This window comes from Etheostoma cragini, chromosome 22 (assembly GCF_013103735.1).
Source record: "Etheostoma cragini isolate CJK2018 chromosome 22, CSU_Ecrag_1.0, whole genome shotgun sequence".
In the NCBI taxonomy this organism is placed as follows: domain Eukaryota; kingdom Metazoa; phylum Chordata; class Actinopteri; order Perciformes; family Percidae; genus Etheostoma; species Etheostoma cragini.
Window position 1 is genome coordinate 17602350 of NC_048428.1, and position 17218 is coordinate 17619567.

General features: G+C 40.8%; 1 protein-coding gene across 1 annotated transcript in view; it reads right to left on the reverse strand.

Annotated features, from left to right (window-relative positions):
• Positions 1-11289, reverse strand: part of LOC117938007 (cadherin-7-like) — an 86176-nt gene extending 74887 nt beyond the window's left edge. Inside the window, exons 1-2 of the mRNA XM_034862317.1 lie at positions 10802-11289; positions 5755-6331 (exon numbers count right to left, since the gene is read on the reverse strand). Coding sequence (XP_034718208.1) covers positions 5755-5991 — 237 coding nt within the window. The 5' untranslated portion in view covers positions 5992-6331; positions 10802-11289. The remainder of the gene's footprint in view (positions 1-5754; positions 6332-10801) is intronic.
• Between the last annotated feature and the right edge of the window lie 5929 nt (positions 11290-17218).

Below are 17218 nucleotides of genomic sequence, written 5' to 3' on the forward strand. Positions count from 1 at the left end.
TCGGCGCTCGGGCCCTAATAATAATTCCTTCAGTTCCAATAGGGCCTTCGCCGCCTGTCGGCGCTCGGGCCCTAATAACAACTTAAGTTTGCCAAAAAGACAAACTGCTTCTGTGATAAGTGCAAACATATGAGACATAAATCACAGCACAGGACCCAACACCCCTTTTTCATAATGCTTCTTGCCTACTTTGCCCAGGACAGGTCTTTTTTTTTTTTTTTTTTAAACATGCTGTAAACAAAAGAGAAAATGCTGGGCTGTAGTTCATGTATGTGTCTGGTGAACAACCTTTTAATTTAACAAATTAATCAAATTTAGAGTGTGTAAACTACCCATTGGAGCAAACCAGGCTTTACCGTTTAAGGGTTGAAGCAGCTGTAAGCCCCTGCACCCCCCAGTCTGGCCACATGTATTAACTGATGTTGCCTGTTTAAACCTTTCCCAGGACTGCGTGGGTGGGTCAAAACTGTGCCTGATTGACATCTGTCTCACTTTACTGGCCGTTTTGTTGTGGGAATTAGGATGGGAACACTTACACCATTATCAGTAACTACATTTGCATGCACATAATATTCAGTTTTGTGCTCTTATTCCAAAAAGTTCAAAATATTCCAACTAAGCTGTTAACACGGCTAATAAATGTCCAGACTAGCGGTTTCCCCCTATTTCCAGTCTTTATGCTAAGCAAAGCAAGCTGGCTGTAGATTCATACTTACACTGTACTATCCAGATTCATTTGGTGGTGTTTATGGTACAAAATTGGGTTGCTTACACACTAGGATGCATGTGTCTAATGGCGTCAACTTTGTAAATCAATGAATGTGCATGTGAATACATATTTACAGAGACTGGTGCACATATAACTGAGCTCTTTTTTCACCACAGCAATTTCACTAAGTTGGATGTTGAAGGGTAGATTACATTCTCTGCTGACCCATTAAAGATGCACACATATACTGTGTGTGTGTGTGTGTGTGTGTGTCTAGATGAAATGTACAGGTTATTGCACATTTTGGTCTTGACTCAGCCTTAGTTTACACAACACTGCCTTGACTTTGCCCTGACCTCTTTACTGAACATCTAAAAATTGCTGCTGATGTTGACTCCAGTCTTGGCCCCTATAGGTGAGAGAGAGAGTAAACAATGTTCCTCTTCTGTCCTTTCCACCACCCGGTTGATAACTACCCTGTGGTGTAGTTTACACTACTGTTTTTATCCCCTTTGATTTCCTGGCTCTGATAAAGGCTTTCCCACCATTCCAGAGGCCCCCAGGATGTCTCATGAGCTCCCCCCTCTGTGAGCTCTTGTCCACGTATACTGTGTGTATGATATCCCCCCCCCCCCCCCCCCCCCCCCCCCCATCGTCAGCTTGAATCACTCTCTTCTCTGCTCTCACCACTCACCAGCCACGACAATGTGTTTGCGGCACCAGCGAGTGTGAGTAGACGCTATTGAGACTGACCTTTGCAGCAGGACCCTGTGCTCTATGATTCTAACCCATGTGACAATGAGCGTCTAATAGAATGCTAATGAAGCGGCTTGCATAGTAACATGCTATGTTGCTTCCATTGTAATTATCTGTGGGATTATCCCTGATGCCCATGATGCAAATTGTTTGATTATTAAACTGAATTACTGTCATGTAAAAAACCAGCCTCTTGCTACCAGGTCAGACATTACTCATGATGCATGCTCATAAAAATGCGTAATGGTTTTGCAATAAATGCGATCAAACAGTACCACTTGTTGAAAGAGGAAAATGAAAATCTCCTGTTTCCTGTGTTGCCATGTGTGAGAAAAGTGAGCTGCATTCTTTAGCATCACTTGAAGATATAAGAGATTTGTCTTTCAAGAGATGTTTTCCATTTTCTCGCTCCTAATTGAAGTTCTTTTATTTGTGTTGGAAGACCTTTTTGTGAGTGTGAGCCTGAATAATAACTTGAAATACAGTAAGTCCATCCGTAACTCTGATGGTTAGCCAAAATAGCAAAAAAAGAAGACATCTAGAGATACAGCATAAAGGCTGTGTGTACAACATTAATCAATTAAGGGAAAAAAATACATGTCTTTATCAAAAGTTATTGAATACGAAAAGGGACATTCCAAAGTGTAAAACAAAAGTGCGTTTCCAAAACAAAGATTCAAACGTGTTGCAAAACTTCACGCCTGCTAACGTTGGTAAGTCAGCAGAAGCTACAGATTGGTAACACTTGCAAATATTTAGTCACATGAACACCCAGCAAAAAATGTTAATCACATCATGTTTACGAATAAGTGTTTGTTGAGTGCATGAGTTGCTCCGGCGTTTTCTTTCCCGCTTGTTTAAAGTTGTGTCACCAATTTGCGGCGTTAGGCCTTGCAGTTTGTTCTTTAATGTATGTTTCCACTGGCTTGATGTGACTGCAGCTGATTCCGGGCCAGTACACTTACCAGAGGCAGAGTGCCAAGGCATAATAGGACATTTGGTTGTGAAATTCTGAATCTGACAGAATACATTAAAGCCAGGCTGACTGCAGATGCAAAGGGAGCAGCCAGGCCGAAATGATGACTTCCCATTTCCTAGCAACTAGATCATATTTTTCTTTGATTTCAGCCATAAAACTGGCCAAATTGTGCAGCAACTGTGCCATTGTTTTCACACAGAGTCCTATTGTTTGTCATATTAGATACCCGCACACACATGACAAAAGCAATTGCTTTTAATGTCACTCTGTTTCTGCCAATAATCTGCTGGAAATTTCAGAGATGTGCATGAAGCTTTAGCTGCATGTGTTTTTTGTTGCTAAAGAAGCTACATAACAAACTCATTTCTAGTAAGGTCATTCTCTTGACGTAGAAGGCCCTTCCATATCGCTCACACTGAGTCACGAGGTCAGGGCGCAGCAGTGGCAAGCCCTTGTGATACCAAACAAACGCACACTATGTGACAACTATGATTTCAGGGAACAAATAATGTGACAGCTTCTCAAGCTCCCAGGCAGCCGGCTCTGCCTGGGGAGAGTAAATGAATCTGATTTTTCATATTTCTGAAAGGGTTAGATTGAGCTTGGGCAAGAGGTCAGATGTAAAGATGTAGCCAGTCGGGTTTTTTTTACACGCTGTCTTTGCCCTAGACTGCTAGGGCTACCACTACTAGTACACTTATACCCAAACAAATCAATCAGTACATGTATGGAAAGAAAAACAAATAATTCCTATTAGGGCTGCACAATATCATGGAAAATATGCGAAAACGTTGTTGAATATCGCAATAACAATATTGATTACTTGCGATACATAAACGGATATCAAAGTGTACTCAGTTCTGAATTTCTGCTACTTTCAGTATTCGGCTAAAATACAACAAACTTGTTCATGAATTTGAAACAAATGAAAGGAAAGCAAGTTCTTTTGTTTAAGAAATTGAACATTGAATTGAATACAAAAGTACAACAAGATATAAAAATCACTGAAATAAAACTGACAATTACATTTTAAAGTGCAGTTTTCTGCTGATATTTTCTTTCAACTAACACAATAAATCTCTGAGTTTCTTTTGCGATATGTCGCAGCCTTTCCAGATATGTATACTGCGGCAAAACACTATCTTGTGCAGCCCTACCATCTGTTAAAATAAGGGTGAAAATGCATATACTCCACGCGGAGAGGAAGATCTCTACACATCAACGAATGAATAATCAGCCTGTTCATGTCGTTGGGGATTTACTAAAAAGAAAAGCAATCAGACACAAGCATTGGTAGAGGAAAAGAAGCAATCAAAATTCCTGCCTACTGCACTGGCCTCTCTTCTGTAACTTTCAAATAGGAAACACAGGACAAGGGCACATCTGAATCAGACAACAGATGTTCACAAGTGAAGATGCTAGTCAGTTACACTAGATATCTGGGGACGCAAGAATCAGACATGAGAGGATTTTAAGATACTGTGGACGCTTGGACAAGAAATGACCTACGGCTGAACTCCTGCAGTGTCACAAATGCGCTCATTCTGATTTAGATGCTTTCCTGCAGCATCTATCTGCCAAAGAATAGAGAGGAGAACAATAGGACATTCAAATGTATACTAATTCCAGATGGAGACGCTAATCCAGTTCAGAGACAGCAAGGAAATGGGCTTGTGGGAGCAGACCCGGCAAATACATGCAGATGAGAATGATTATCCTGTAGATGAGCGGAAAGATGAAAACTAATTTAATAATAATACCAGAAAATTCTCCAAGATAACAGGGATCTAGAGACCAATCCAGGACCCATCTGGCCTTCACGGCGGCACACACAATGGAGCCATTTTCTAGGCAGGAGCTGTCCATTTTCACAGTGGTGCTGAAAGCTTTGTGTACACCAAAGACTGTGTAAACCAGCACATTTACAACAGGCAACTTCAACATTATATAATGGATGTTAATTACAACTGGAAAATAGATAGAAGTTATGTTGAAGATGTTTTGAGGGACTTATGCCTTTACACTGTAGTATTCCCATTTTATTATAATGTATACTTTTACTCCACTTCAGAAGAAAATAGTGTACTTTTTTAATTACATTGAGTTAGGTGAGTTAGCATTAACAACTCGTTAGACTTAGGAGGAAAAAGCTTTCGGGGGGTTATTTGACTCCAGGTCGAGGTGCAAAGGACCTTAGGGTGAAGGTACTCCGAACCATCACTTTAAGTGCATTTTGAGGTACGTGTGTCTACATTTTAAGTCACTCTTTATATTTTATACTGTGCTGTACATCTAGTTCACTACATTTAGATGGAAATTCTGTGATATTCTGTGTATTTTCACTCGGTTGCATTTACCTTACATGCCTATTTACAAGTTAGTTTACAAAAGTGGAATGTAACTAAGTATGATTTTCAAGTTCTGTACTTTACTTACAGTGAGTTACATTGCTGATTTACAATAAAAGAATGGCAGGCACATAAAATACAATTATTTGTTATAAATTAAACAACCCAGCAGTATATAAGGCACTTTAAAATAGTAACATTAATGCACCAGTTATTATAATCCAAATATGTAATATAGTCATTTTTAAACTGAGTATTTTTCAAATCATATCTGAACACTTCTTTCACCATACATTTGTACCAGAGGAAATGTGATCCATAGTAGAATAACATTGTTGCCATATGTCATAAATGCATGATTAGTCACTTTGTCGGTGTGTCCTTACGTTAAATATGCTATTTGGGATGAAGCTTGTGAAGGTTTCATACTTTTTCATCTGTGAAAACATGCATTACCTTGATCTATCTGCTTGTACTTTGGCAGAACACCTACTGTCAAAGACACATGTGAGTAATATATACAGTATATATACATATATGTACCTTTTCTGGGGATTGATTGCGATGCAAATTACCTTGTCACGTCATACGCCAGCCTCTTAACTAAAACTGCACATTTGTGCGAGCACATACTTCAGCCTGGCTGGAATTTTAATGCAGAATACCTTCCTACACTGTCTGTGTTTTGTCTTTTCATTTGTTTAACGTTTAATATAGGGCATTGGGAATATGTACGACTCCATAAAACACTGCTGTGTCCCAGATTTTGCAGGTCATTATGGTAAGAGGTAATTGATATACAGTACACAGTGCGCTAAACCTGGTGCCAGATCTGCAAAAATAGGGTATGTGTGATTCAGTTTACCATAAGGTTGGGAGACTGAAATTGTTATTTTATGTGCATGTAACAACATTGTTAAGCCGTGCTAATGCTGACCCATTAACAGTCACAGATCGCTTACCTTGCCAACATAGAGTGGTTCATTTCCTGTGTACTCCTCCAATACAAAGAACTGGTTCCATACCCAGCTGCGTTTGTGCCTGAGCAGGGCCTCCCAGGGGTCTGGATCAGAGTGTGGGGACTTTTCCAGATCCCCAGAGCTGGGATTCAGCCCCCAGCAGCCCCTCTCTTGCAAGGGAAACAGGAGTGCCAAGAGAGCCAGGGCTCTGCATATGCCTGAGCAACGCCCCCCCATCATCTGGGCCCCTTCCAAAAAGCACCGCGGCCAGAGGAGGAGCAAAAGTATATAACAAAAAAAAGACAGTGAGGCTAAAATGTCAAAACCCTCAGGGTTTTATCCACACAGTCCTGACCCTGTTTCACGAGAGAGCAAGAGCAGTCTGACACTGAAAAGAGCACATGGGTTAAAAAAGAGTCAAGCTCTGCATTTTGCTGTGTTGCTCTTCTTCTTTTCCTGATTGGCAACTAAAAGTGGGGTAATTCCTTCCACTTAGGAGCCAAAGAGTTGACATTAAAGCTGGGTAACAGGGTCAGTGGCGACCGGGCAGGCTTCAACACGCAGGCTGTATAATTGGCACCTATCAGAACAAAGAGAGAGAGAGGGTGAGGGGAAAATGAGAGAGAGAGAGAGACAAAGACATAGAGGAGAGAAGAGAGAAAGTACCGTCAGCAAAATTGCCTCTGTGACCGCAGTCACTTCAGACAGCAACTAATGTGCTTGCTGATGCAATGCTAATGATGTTTTTCACCAATCATGAAGAAATTTGTCAAAAATGAATAGGCAGTGAATATTGTACATACAATCAACACAAAGTCCTTCACCTGCAAACAGGGTATAGAACGATTGAGTGAGGTCAAATGTTAATAAAGGGAAAATGACCTGCACAAATGCAAAGACATTTCACAGCCAATGAAAGTGGCTGTTTTTGAAAACACAATAAAATGCCATTCAGCTAGCTCCCAATTATCTGGGCTTTACCTCACCAAGGTTATTATTTTGTCACAATTTCTTTGTAAAAGGAGCAGGGCATAATGGTAGAGGGGCTCGCCACTCCACACTAACAAGCCACATGATCTGTGTGGCGAGCTCTCATCCCCGAGATTAAAAATAAATCTGAGCTGTCAGCAGCACGATGGCCCAAGCGCTCCTGACCTCTACTCCATAGCCGGCCCGAGCACATGCGAGGGGATCTGTCTATCTGCCGTCATCATACCGTGACAGCACCCCCTAAGATGCCAGGACATGAAGACTTGTCAAAGCAGAGTAAAGCGTCTGCTGCTGATGGATATTTGTCATGTCACAACATATCCTGGCAGTCCTGAATAGTTGAGCAATTACATAAACTTTAATAGCGCTGGTATTATCTGTCTGATTTGACAAGTAACAATGAATTACCTCCAGAAATATTTTGAAGGAGGCACATTAAAATACACACAAAAGCTCCCTGGCAAAATGAATGAAACATCTTGGGATGGTATACACTCAGAAATGGCGTTTTAACTTCAGGAGGTCTTCTGAAACTGAGAGCTCGACCACACATATATTTAGTTCCTTGCTGACCGCTCTTTCGTTCTCCTCTATGAAGAGTATTGGCAGAGCCCTGGACGACGCAGGTAATTGCTTTGGCATAAAGTGACCTCTTTCTTCCCACACAGATTCTTCAGTTCTCATTTTATTTTCTCTCTGCTCATCCCCACCCTTAGCAAAAAAAAAAGAAATAAAAATAAAAACAACACACCGCACATCCTGTTGAAGTTATTTGTTATATTGTTCCATAGCAAAGTCATTATCCGGTGGTAATAATCAATGCGGAACTGTCAACTTTGAAGACACCTAGATGTTTGTGAGAAGCATCTTGGACATTTATTTCTAAAGTGCTTCACTTCTAAATGTTCAAATTCTTAACGGAAACAACTTTTTCCAGAAGCCGTAATTCTGTGGAAGCATTCGCCCCTGATCTGCTTTAATATGAATAACAATACATAAAGCAGCCAAAGGCTGCAACATATGAACGTGCACATGCAGAGACACACATTTTAAAGTCACTGCCTCTGCATGACAATGTAATGGTAGAGGTGGAAAGTGGAGCAGATCTGGCTGCAGGGCAGCACGGGGTTGTGAAGGCAGGTTGCAGCGGTGCTATTGTGGAGGAGAAAATCAGCGCGGGGTCAGTTTGAGCCAGGAGGCCAGGTTAATGCTTCTCAAACCCTGAACACTGGAAGAGATGGGAGTCAGATGCAGACTGGAGAGAACACTAATCTGGTCATGGGTGCAGCTGACATTGGCTTGTTATTAAATGACTTTTTATTGATTTACTGTATAAATTATTAAGCAATTCATGCTGCAGAGAAATCAACTGTGTCAATGCATTTATATTGTTAATCATGTTAAGGATGTAAAGCGTGTGACGTCAGATTCAGATTGAAATCAGCCGCTCTACTCACAAACAAATACAGGGAGAAGAATGCGACGAGTGTTTCATGAGTATTTTCCTCATAACTACATATTTTCTAATTTCTTCCTTCCATTTCTTCTTCTTCCTGTTGGTGTCAGGTGATTGCCAGTAGGCAGAGCATATAGTGTACATTAACTCAGCGTTGATATGAAAACACTCGACTCTGGCGCAATGAAGTGACAACGAAGCAGAAAAGCAAGAGAAACTTCGGGGCAAAAAGAAAACACATGAAGGCTTTGTGTCGACCGTGATGGATTAGATCACCCTGCGGAAGTTGCTTTTTTTCCATACTGTACAGGAGTCAAAACCAGGCCTGAGTCTGAGTATAATGACTGACTTTATAGCTAAAAAACTAAATATAAAAGGAGGAGGACTGTGAGGTTTTAGTTGTTTGATGCGTAGCTGGGTTCCTGCACTGGCACGGTTGTGGTGTCAAATGCTCTACGTACTGGTGCTTTGAAAAAGTATGTTTTATCAAGCTCTAAAATGATTAATAATTACTCAAAAATCTGTACTAAATATCATCTTCTGGAAGACTTTAGTCTAACAGCGAGTCAAAAAATGGCGAAAGTCCATGTTTCCCTGTGGAGAATCAGACTTATTGTTGGGCAGAAGCGTCAAAGCAATGATGCCAAATTAAGTGAAAATGTGAGATAAAGCCACGAATGTAAAGCCTCCTTGTCATCCCCCAGCTCCATTTCTCTTACACACAGTGTTCTAATCCCATTTGCCAGTCTCACAACAGGATTACCAGTGCTACAGCACTCAGTAACCAATCACATGCTCCCTCTGATCCATATTCTCCTCAATCATTGAGTGTCTTCACTCATGGGTCAGAATACACAGCACACACTGCCCAGAACCTAAGTTAATAATGCCTTCAGACACTTCATAAAGGCTGTATACGGTGTATTTATGGTGACCCAACTTCTAGATCAGGACTTTTTTTTTTCAAGTGACATTTGAATCTGTTTGTAATTTCCAGAATTGACAGCATGTTAGGCGGTTTTCAAAAATGTGGCACTTCAGTGATTTCTCCTGTACCTTCACACTTTCTGTGTCTTCCTTCAGGGAAAAGTTGGGGCACAGGGTCAGACACAGAGCAAGAGCAATCCTGTAGCTGCTGGGTCTTCAAGGACACCTCCAGTACAGACAGAGTGCTGCTGACGCAGGAGCCTGAACCCGGTTGTAGGGTGGTCTCCCCCCATTTCTGATACATTTGAACTCCTCTTGAATCCTTCGCTAGTAGATTTGAGGCTACCTGAAAGTCATGTGTATGTTGCACTAAGGAAAATGCAACATCTGTAAATAGTTCAATAGAGGACTTTTAGAGTTACTTTACACTATTTGCCTTTTCTTTTAATATTGCTCATGAAAAGATGCTATTGGGTTTTATGATGAAGAACTGCTGGTCTGTCTACCAAACAACAAGGGGATAATTGATCAATGCAAATGACAGAGGTGTGACACTACCATGTGTCAGTCGTGCATTCAAATTCCTATTCCCATGATAAAAAGATTAAAAAAACAAGTCTGTTTAAAGAATGAGTGTTTTATATTTTATTTTTATTTTTTAAACTGAGACCCTGACTTCTTGACCCAAACCTATACCTTCCTGTCCTTACAGAGATTGTCAATGCTGCTGATGATACTAAGTCATTGTATATTCCACTCACTGTGGGACTGTACAGGACTTACAGGCAACACAAACACATCTGCTGTTTTGCACACTCAGTTGTCTCATATAAGTTGATGCCTTTTGCTTCAAAACTGAACTGCACTGCAATAAATGTCCCATCATTTTATTGTATACGGATCTATTTTTTGTCCTTTAACAAGTGAAGCATCTTGCCAAATTTTTCCTCGTATTCCCACTCAAGTTATTAGTTCCATTAATTTTCTGGAAACGTGGAGGTATATTAATCTGAAATTGCATAGATCTTTTAATTTAGAAAATCCTTAATTTCAATGAACAGCAGTACAGGTTTTACCTTGCTTGCAGTTTTTTATCACCTCTCATTAATAATAAGAGATCTTGCAGCCTAGTTGTGCACTCAGCGACTCTTTGACATGGACTCTTTGCAGTGTAAATCAGCAGGTAGCCCTGTGCTCGGCTTGCGCACCGACGTGACCGGACTGATTTGACCCTTCTGTTAAGTATCAATCATTGCGCATTAGCTGTCAACACCTGCACCATGCAGAAAAAGTTCGCAGGGGCGCACCTGTTCCCGAATCGATCAAAAAAGACGTTTGTCCGATACAAAAACAGCTCGCATCATCAACACGGATCGATTAAGCATCTTAACAACTTCAGGGTTTGGAGAAGCGGTGAAAGAAAATCAGGGGACGGTGGCAAATAAGCACAAATACAAGCATATGGGGATACAAGCAGCACGGAAACACCGACAGTAAAACCTAATGTGAGCGGCCGCCGCAGGAAACCTGTGTCCATGGAATACTAATTAGCCACAAAATAAGCCACGGGACAAAAGCGCACAGAATACACAAGTAGACCATGAATGGACTGCGATGCATTGTAGGATGATTGAAACTGTCCTCACTGCGCTTTAAAAATCTATTGGAATCACTCACCAAAAGAAGATGGAATAACTTCACCGACGCACAGATGGTGTATGGTGCTAAAAGTAGTTTTTTTCGCTGTCTCTCTCTCTCTCCATGCAACAAATAGAAAAAAAAACAGCTTATGTGAATAGAAAGAGTTCAAAAGTTTTCATGATAAAATTAGTCCTGAAAGCAGAGCAGGGCTGCCGGAGACCGGCTACTGGATCGCGCGTAAATGCTCACCCTTGGCAGGGATGTGGCAAGTCTGATCTCCCTCTCCGTCTCTCCCCCCTCCCTCTCTTTCTCTCTCTCTCTCTCCCTCTCCCTCTCTTCGTATCCTGCGCAGTGTTGCCTCTGTGCAGGGAACCCCAGCTGCAGGGTTGTATGTATCTATCGCTCTCTTATAGGCAACAGGGTACGCGCAGCAGCGAGGAGAGTCGGAGCTCCGGCCGAGACAGAAAACGCTCTCATCTGAGCCAACTCCTCGCCGAGTGAAGTGGACAGAGCCTGTCGAAATAGTTTGACCAAAATAATTTGTCGAGAAGGGCGCCAGAAACACACGCAGCGTTTTGGCAGAGGGAACGAGGAGCCGAATTTCCAAACCTGCCAGGTTTTTGGCAGCAGATTGCATGCGAACTGTTAAATGATTTCCATGCTGGTAAAGAGAAAATCAATACAAAATGATTGACACCGTCCACCAACGAGAGGGATTAAACACCTCCCCCTTTACACTGAGAACTTATTAAATCCAGCAAGTCACATAACACACATAAAAAAGAATAGAAAAAAAGAATTAGGCCACATTACTTTTGTGTGCAAATAAATTCCATTGGACATCCTTCCTTCCTTTTACTTGCATTGTTCAGACTGTAGAACTTGACTTTTTAAAAGACCAATTTTTGAAGTTCCACATCTGGATATCTGGGCTCTACTTTCTATTCAGAGTTTTATTTTTCATCCAATTAGCTGCAAACTGAACTCCTGCACTGACAGAGGAATTCAGCAAGAGGCCGGGTTCTCTACTGCACCTCTACACAGACCTTTGAAACCAAACCAGTATACATTCCTAATTAGTGACAGTAAACATAACAGTTCATAACCCATGCATTTGCACAGAATATAAAACTATTCTCTTGCAGCCTTGGCAGTGTAAACAGTTTGAACTCTAATTTTTACGTAAATTATTTCACAATATTTACACCTGTTTTCACGTAAGTCAACATTCCATTTCCTCTTAAACACAGTCCTGATCATTAGTCACCCAAGAAGTATCTTCTGTGTTTTTCATCATGCTATTCACATTTTTGAGACAGGATGAATTACAACTGTGCAGCTCTTTTCAGTCATTTAGGAAAAGGAGCATTGACCCAAACTAATAGAAAGAGCAGCCTCTGCCTGTCATGCCAGGAAGGGCAGTTAGCAAAGATGAAATTAGACAGATGGGACAATGGGCAGGTAAAAATAAACTACTGCACAATGCAGTGGAATGAGAGGAAGAATAATGTTGTTGGAGGTAAAGGGCACAGTAAAGGAGCATAAGGCCAAAAAGATAAAAGTGAGGAAAGCTATACTAAGTAAGAACTCATCTTAAAGGGAGACCGAGTACAGAGGGACAGTGGGTGTGTGATAATAGAGGGAGAGGTGAAAGGGAGGAGAAGAGGGAGGTGTATTACAGGAGGGGGTGAGGGGGTGGGAGAGGCTGCAGTACAGCGGTGAGTTATTTAATTGGAGAGTGACATTGGGAGCCCGGCTCGTCAGCTCTTCCCCATCAATCACCGGCGGTCAGAAGATGCCTGAGGTGATGTGGCCCGTGTCCCGCTCCCTCTGGATCCTGCGGCCAGCCCCGGCATTTAACTGCCATGCCTCCATTACTTCTCCACCCCAACCTCCTCCGCTCAGCAGGATGCTCTGACCTCGGCTCACCTGGCTGACTGTTATCTGCTCCCCTGTGACACACCGCTCCATGGGTCTTTTTGTTCACAGACTAACAAGAAAAACAGTTAAGGTTTACTGAAGCGGCTATTCGAGCAATAATAAAATATGACCTCCAAGGACAATCAAGTTAGGTTTCTGCATATTTGCCACTACATAATTAAGTGTGGGTATCGACTTCAACACTTAGAATTGAGTATCGAAAAATACCTTGTCATTCAATACCAAATTTTAATACCTAAGGAGTAAATCTCATCAGAGTCAGTGAGCCAAAAAGCATGCAGCATGCTTGTACCAAGATCTAATAATGCTGGTGCTTGGCTGTCTAACGTTACACTTTATAGAGACACACAGGAAAAACTCTGCGCTAAGCACAGAGACGGGTAGGAGGAGCTGAGAATAAGGTATATAAATGTAATCTATTATTAACTTATCTGTATCAAATCTGCATCAAATCGTTCTAAAGAGAATTGCGATGCATCTAAGAATTGATTATTTTTCCCAGCTCTAGTTATTCTTGATAAATCTCAGCTGCTAATTTAAAGTTATTATTTCTCCTTACGGGCACGTAAAGAAAAGAACAAAATCCTTGCCACCAGGGCTTTAGTCCAATAGACATTCAACATACTGTACATACAGTATTCATACATTTTTATCTCAAAAAGCAGTAATAAAAGGCAATTAAGCCTATATCCATTTATTTAATACTTGACATATTTATACTGTCTATACTATATCTATACTTATTTATACTTCCTCATCCGTTACTTTTAGCTAGGTTTATCTGTCTTATACATTAGGCTATACATTCAGCTATATTTCAAAATGTTATCTATTGCTTTTAGCTCCAGTATCTGGACTATTTATCCTTTAGCTAACTGTTTATAGATTACCCTGGCCATTACGTTTAGTTGTTTACACATCTCTGCTTGCTTGCTAACTTGTTTCAACTCTTAATCAACATGTAGAGTTCAGAGCTACAGCTGGCCAATACATATGTTTAATCAAACAGTTAAAAATTCTTTAGTTAATTGAGCTATGTCTTTCCATGTACCGCCTGATAGTATTATTGCTCTAACTGATACAAATGAATAAATACTCTAAACAGCAAGATAAGTAATGGTAACTGCTGGTCAATCTCTGACCTGCTAAAAGACAATTGACATTATAATTCCAGTAAATGCCTTTCCCTGTCATTGGAAACAGATGATCAGTACATTGACTGGACAATTTCAGCTGTAAACTAGGTATTGATTTCCCCAGTGGACATTTACAGACAACATGTCGCTGTGTTCACAGCTAAAGAGTTGTCATAACATATGTTTTCTGAGCAGCACCGCAGAGACGTAAAACACTTAACATGCAGTCAGCCACAGCAAACAAGAGTAGCGGAATAAGGTTGAAACAACCGCCCATGATCTGCTTCTTCCTATTCTGCAGAAGCAGATAAGAAAACCACATTAGAGTTTAAAAAATGTCCTTACTGTATATTTTCAGTTTAATTCGTTTTAATTAAAGTTTCTAAGTTTGTAAAAATAGAATTTATTACACTGCGTCGGCCTTTGCTTTCTTTTGTGCTGGCGGAGCAATGATTCACAACAAGTGACCTTTTTTAACACTGTGATCTTGACAGTGGTGTTGTGATTCATCAAACTGCATTCTATTTAGTGGTTGTTGCAATTCATCTCTGACTCCTTCTCTTCTCCATAATTGCACCGAGACAGTTAAAATGCCCCCTTAATTGTTTCTTTATTTTATTCCAATTCTTTTTGTTGATTGATTTTTCGTTCTGTTGAGCTCAGACACTTTCAGGCGCTCTGTATCTCTCAGAGTGGGTTTTTCATTGCACACAGTATGTAAACATGCATTTCACTACATGGTGGTCATAAGGCTGCAGAGAGCCAGGGATCAGAAGGAGCAGATAGGCCTTGATGTTCGAGGGACACGGCTAGGGAGTTGACATCCCCCTGACTCCGGCACCATGACTGAAATACAAAAGCCGGACTTATTTGCATATGCTGCATCAAAACATCCTGCTTCTCCTCTTTGAGAAGCGGGGATTTGGACTAATCATCCGGCGAGTATTGAGCGATTATATTTTCATCTAATGCTATGTAAGAGGGTCGAAAGATCAAGTGAACTAATGGATGACCTAATCATGGGGGATTGGCTGTATCGATTCAGATGGTCATATCCTCATTGTCTGTCAGGCCACTGAAGCTGGAGGCAGATAAAAGCCCCTCACTGGCTGAAACCACCATAGTCAAGAAACCCTCATTCAGATTACACTAATTCAGCCCATACCTCTCCTGTTCCCCTGGGGGTTAAATAGATTACGGGGGAGGAATCGCAATCTTGCTGAATTGCAGCCTAGAATTTCGAATAATTTAATGTAACAGGTTTTTATCATCCATACTGCCTTTTAGGTATTTTATATTTTTGTCATATTTCTTCAAGAGGAGATTCTGCAGTGCACAGTGCCTCTGCTTGCACATCCATATATATTCGTAATCCTTATTGATATACAGTGTGTTGAAATGTTGTCATGCTTGCAGATGCAATTTTGCGTGCAAGCAAAATTATGACCTGGTGGTTGGTGACACAAGCTGCCAACACTGCAGAGACAGTCATTCTTCAAGGACAATCTTCTGGATCTGTGCAAATAATCAATGTTTCTGAAAGTTTATCATGAACTCGTGGCATCTTTCATATCCCACCAGGCAGCATCCCTTCTGCAAGGCGCATCTAGATGTAAAGTGACATTCGTTCTTTCTCAAGAAGATCGAGACAGCTCGACCCTTAAAAGTTAAGAAAAAAAAAACGAGGTAAATACTTGAGATAAATAACAGACAAGTACAGAGGTCAGTCTCAGCAATTTCCCTCCAGACGCGTCACAGCAGGTTCTGAAAGAGAAACGTCTCACTGCAGACAGACATGTTCATTCACCTCAGTTTGTGTCGACTGAGACAACATCCTGATCCGAATCCTAATGACACACCAACTTGCTAGAATTCAGTGGTCTGTGTGTCACAGAGCCGTGGCAGCTCGGGCTGTGCTCTCAATACACACTCAAATCTGCACCTACAAAATCTCTGCAAAAGGGAAATAAGACCATCAGAGGAGATCCGCCTTGCCTACACAACCATTATAATATCCTGTAATATACAGTACAATGCCTGTACGACTTCTGAAACCTCGGGTTGAAACTCCGAAATGCATTCGATTTCGTTTTATTTTTTGTTTTTTTTCCTGCTTACTAAAAATATTTAGACATGTTTAAAGCCCCACTATTAAAAGTAAGTATTCTAAATTATAAATGACTACATGTAAGGTAAAGGGGGTTTGCATGGTGTCAGATCCACAGAGCTTTTTAGCCTACTGTATTTTGGCTCAATGTTTTGATTCTACATCATGTATATTCAAATTTCTTCAACTTCATTCCCCAGATAATAAAGATAATAAAGAAAGTCTGAACTTACTGGTCAGAAACAAAAAATGAAAACATTGCTGTGTGTCTTCTGGATGTGTAAATTATATTAATTGTCAACATTAGTCAAAACTAATTTTATAAGTAAAGTTCAAGCTATATATTTGATTTCAGTGGGCAGAAAACATCCTAATGCAGCTTTAACCTTAACGGCAATGTAGCAAATAAGACACACTGGTTAAGTATCAACCTGATCTCACAGAATTCCTGGCAGTTTCATGGAATCGCAAAAACGTCTGTGATGGGCCCACGCAAGAATTCCGAGAATAAAACACAGCCCCTTAAGTTAAGGAAAAGGTCATGGGTGGGCTTATGGTGCCATGACACGGGAAGAACGGGAGGGTTGGGTTTAGGGAAAAAAGAAAGTGACTTTAGGAATCATTACAGGCTTTCCGGGCTTTAGAGGGCTCTGAAGGTTCCCCATTCTAAGCAATCAATGTTAAAGGACATCATTAGGACGTCGATGGTCATGCCCTCAAGTGCTAAAAAAAAAAAAAAAAAAGTCCAAATATCTTTAGAAGATACGTGGAGGGTCTCTTACTACCAAAGTTGCTCCTAACACTTTGTCATCTTCTCATTGACTTTACATTGGCATTGTTTTCGGTGGTGGCCACACAGACTTTTCGTATGTTCCGTGCCACCACCACATAATGGAGAGTTAACAGCTCATGATCATTTCACGGGTTACAGTGAGACCAGGCTGGTTAAACCAATATTTTACACAACATCAATCAATCAAAATCAATGAAGTATCAAACACTTACCCTTTGCAGTAGCTTTGAAACCTTTTCCTCATTGGCATGAATTTATCCATATGAGCAAAATGGAGAGCTGAAGTGATCAATGGAAGAGCAAAAGGCAGGTTCTAATAGAGTCTTAGGAGGATTGCCCATGTGCATTGTGATTAAAGTGAATTTAGCCGTACAGTATTTAGGTCTAACTATTAGTATTGAGCATACAAGATGAAGGGCAGAAATGGATTTGGCTGCAGGAGTAGTTTGAGATCTTCTTATGTATGTTTTAATACT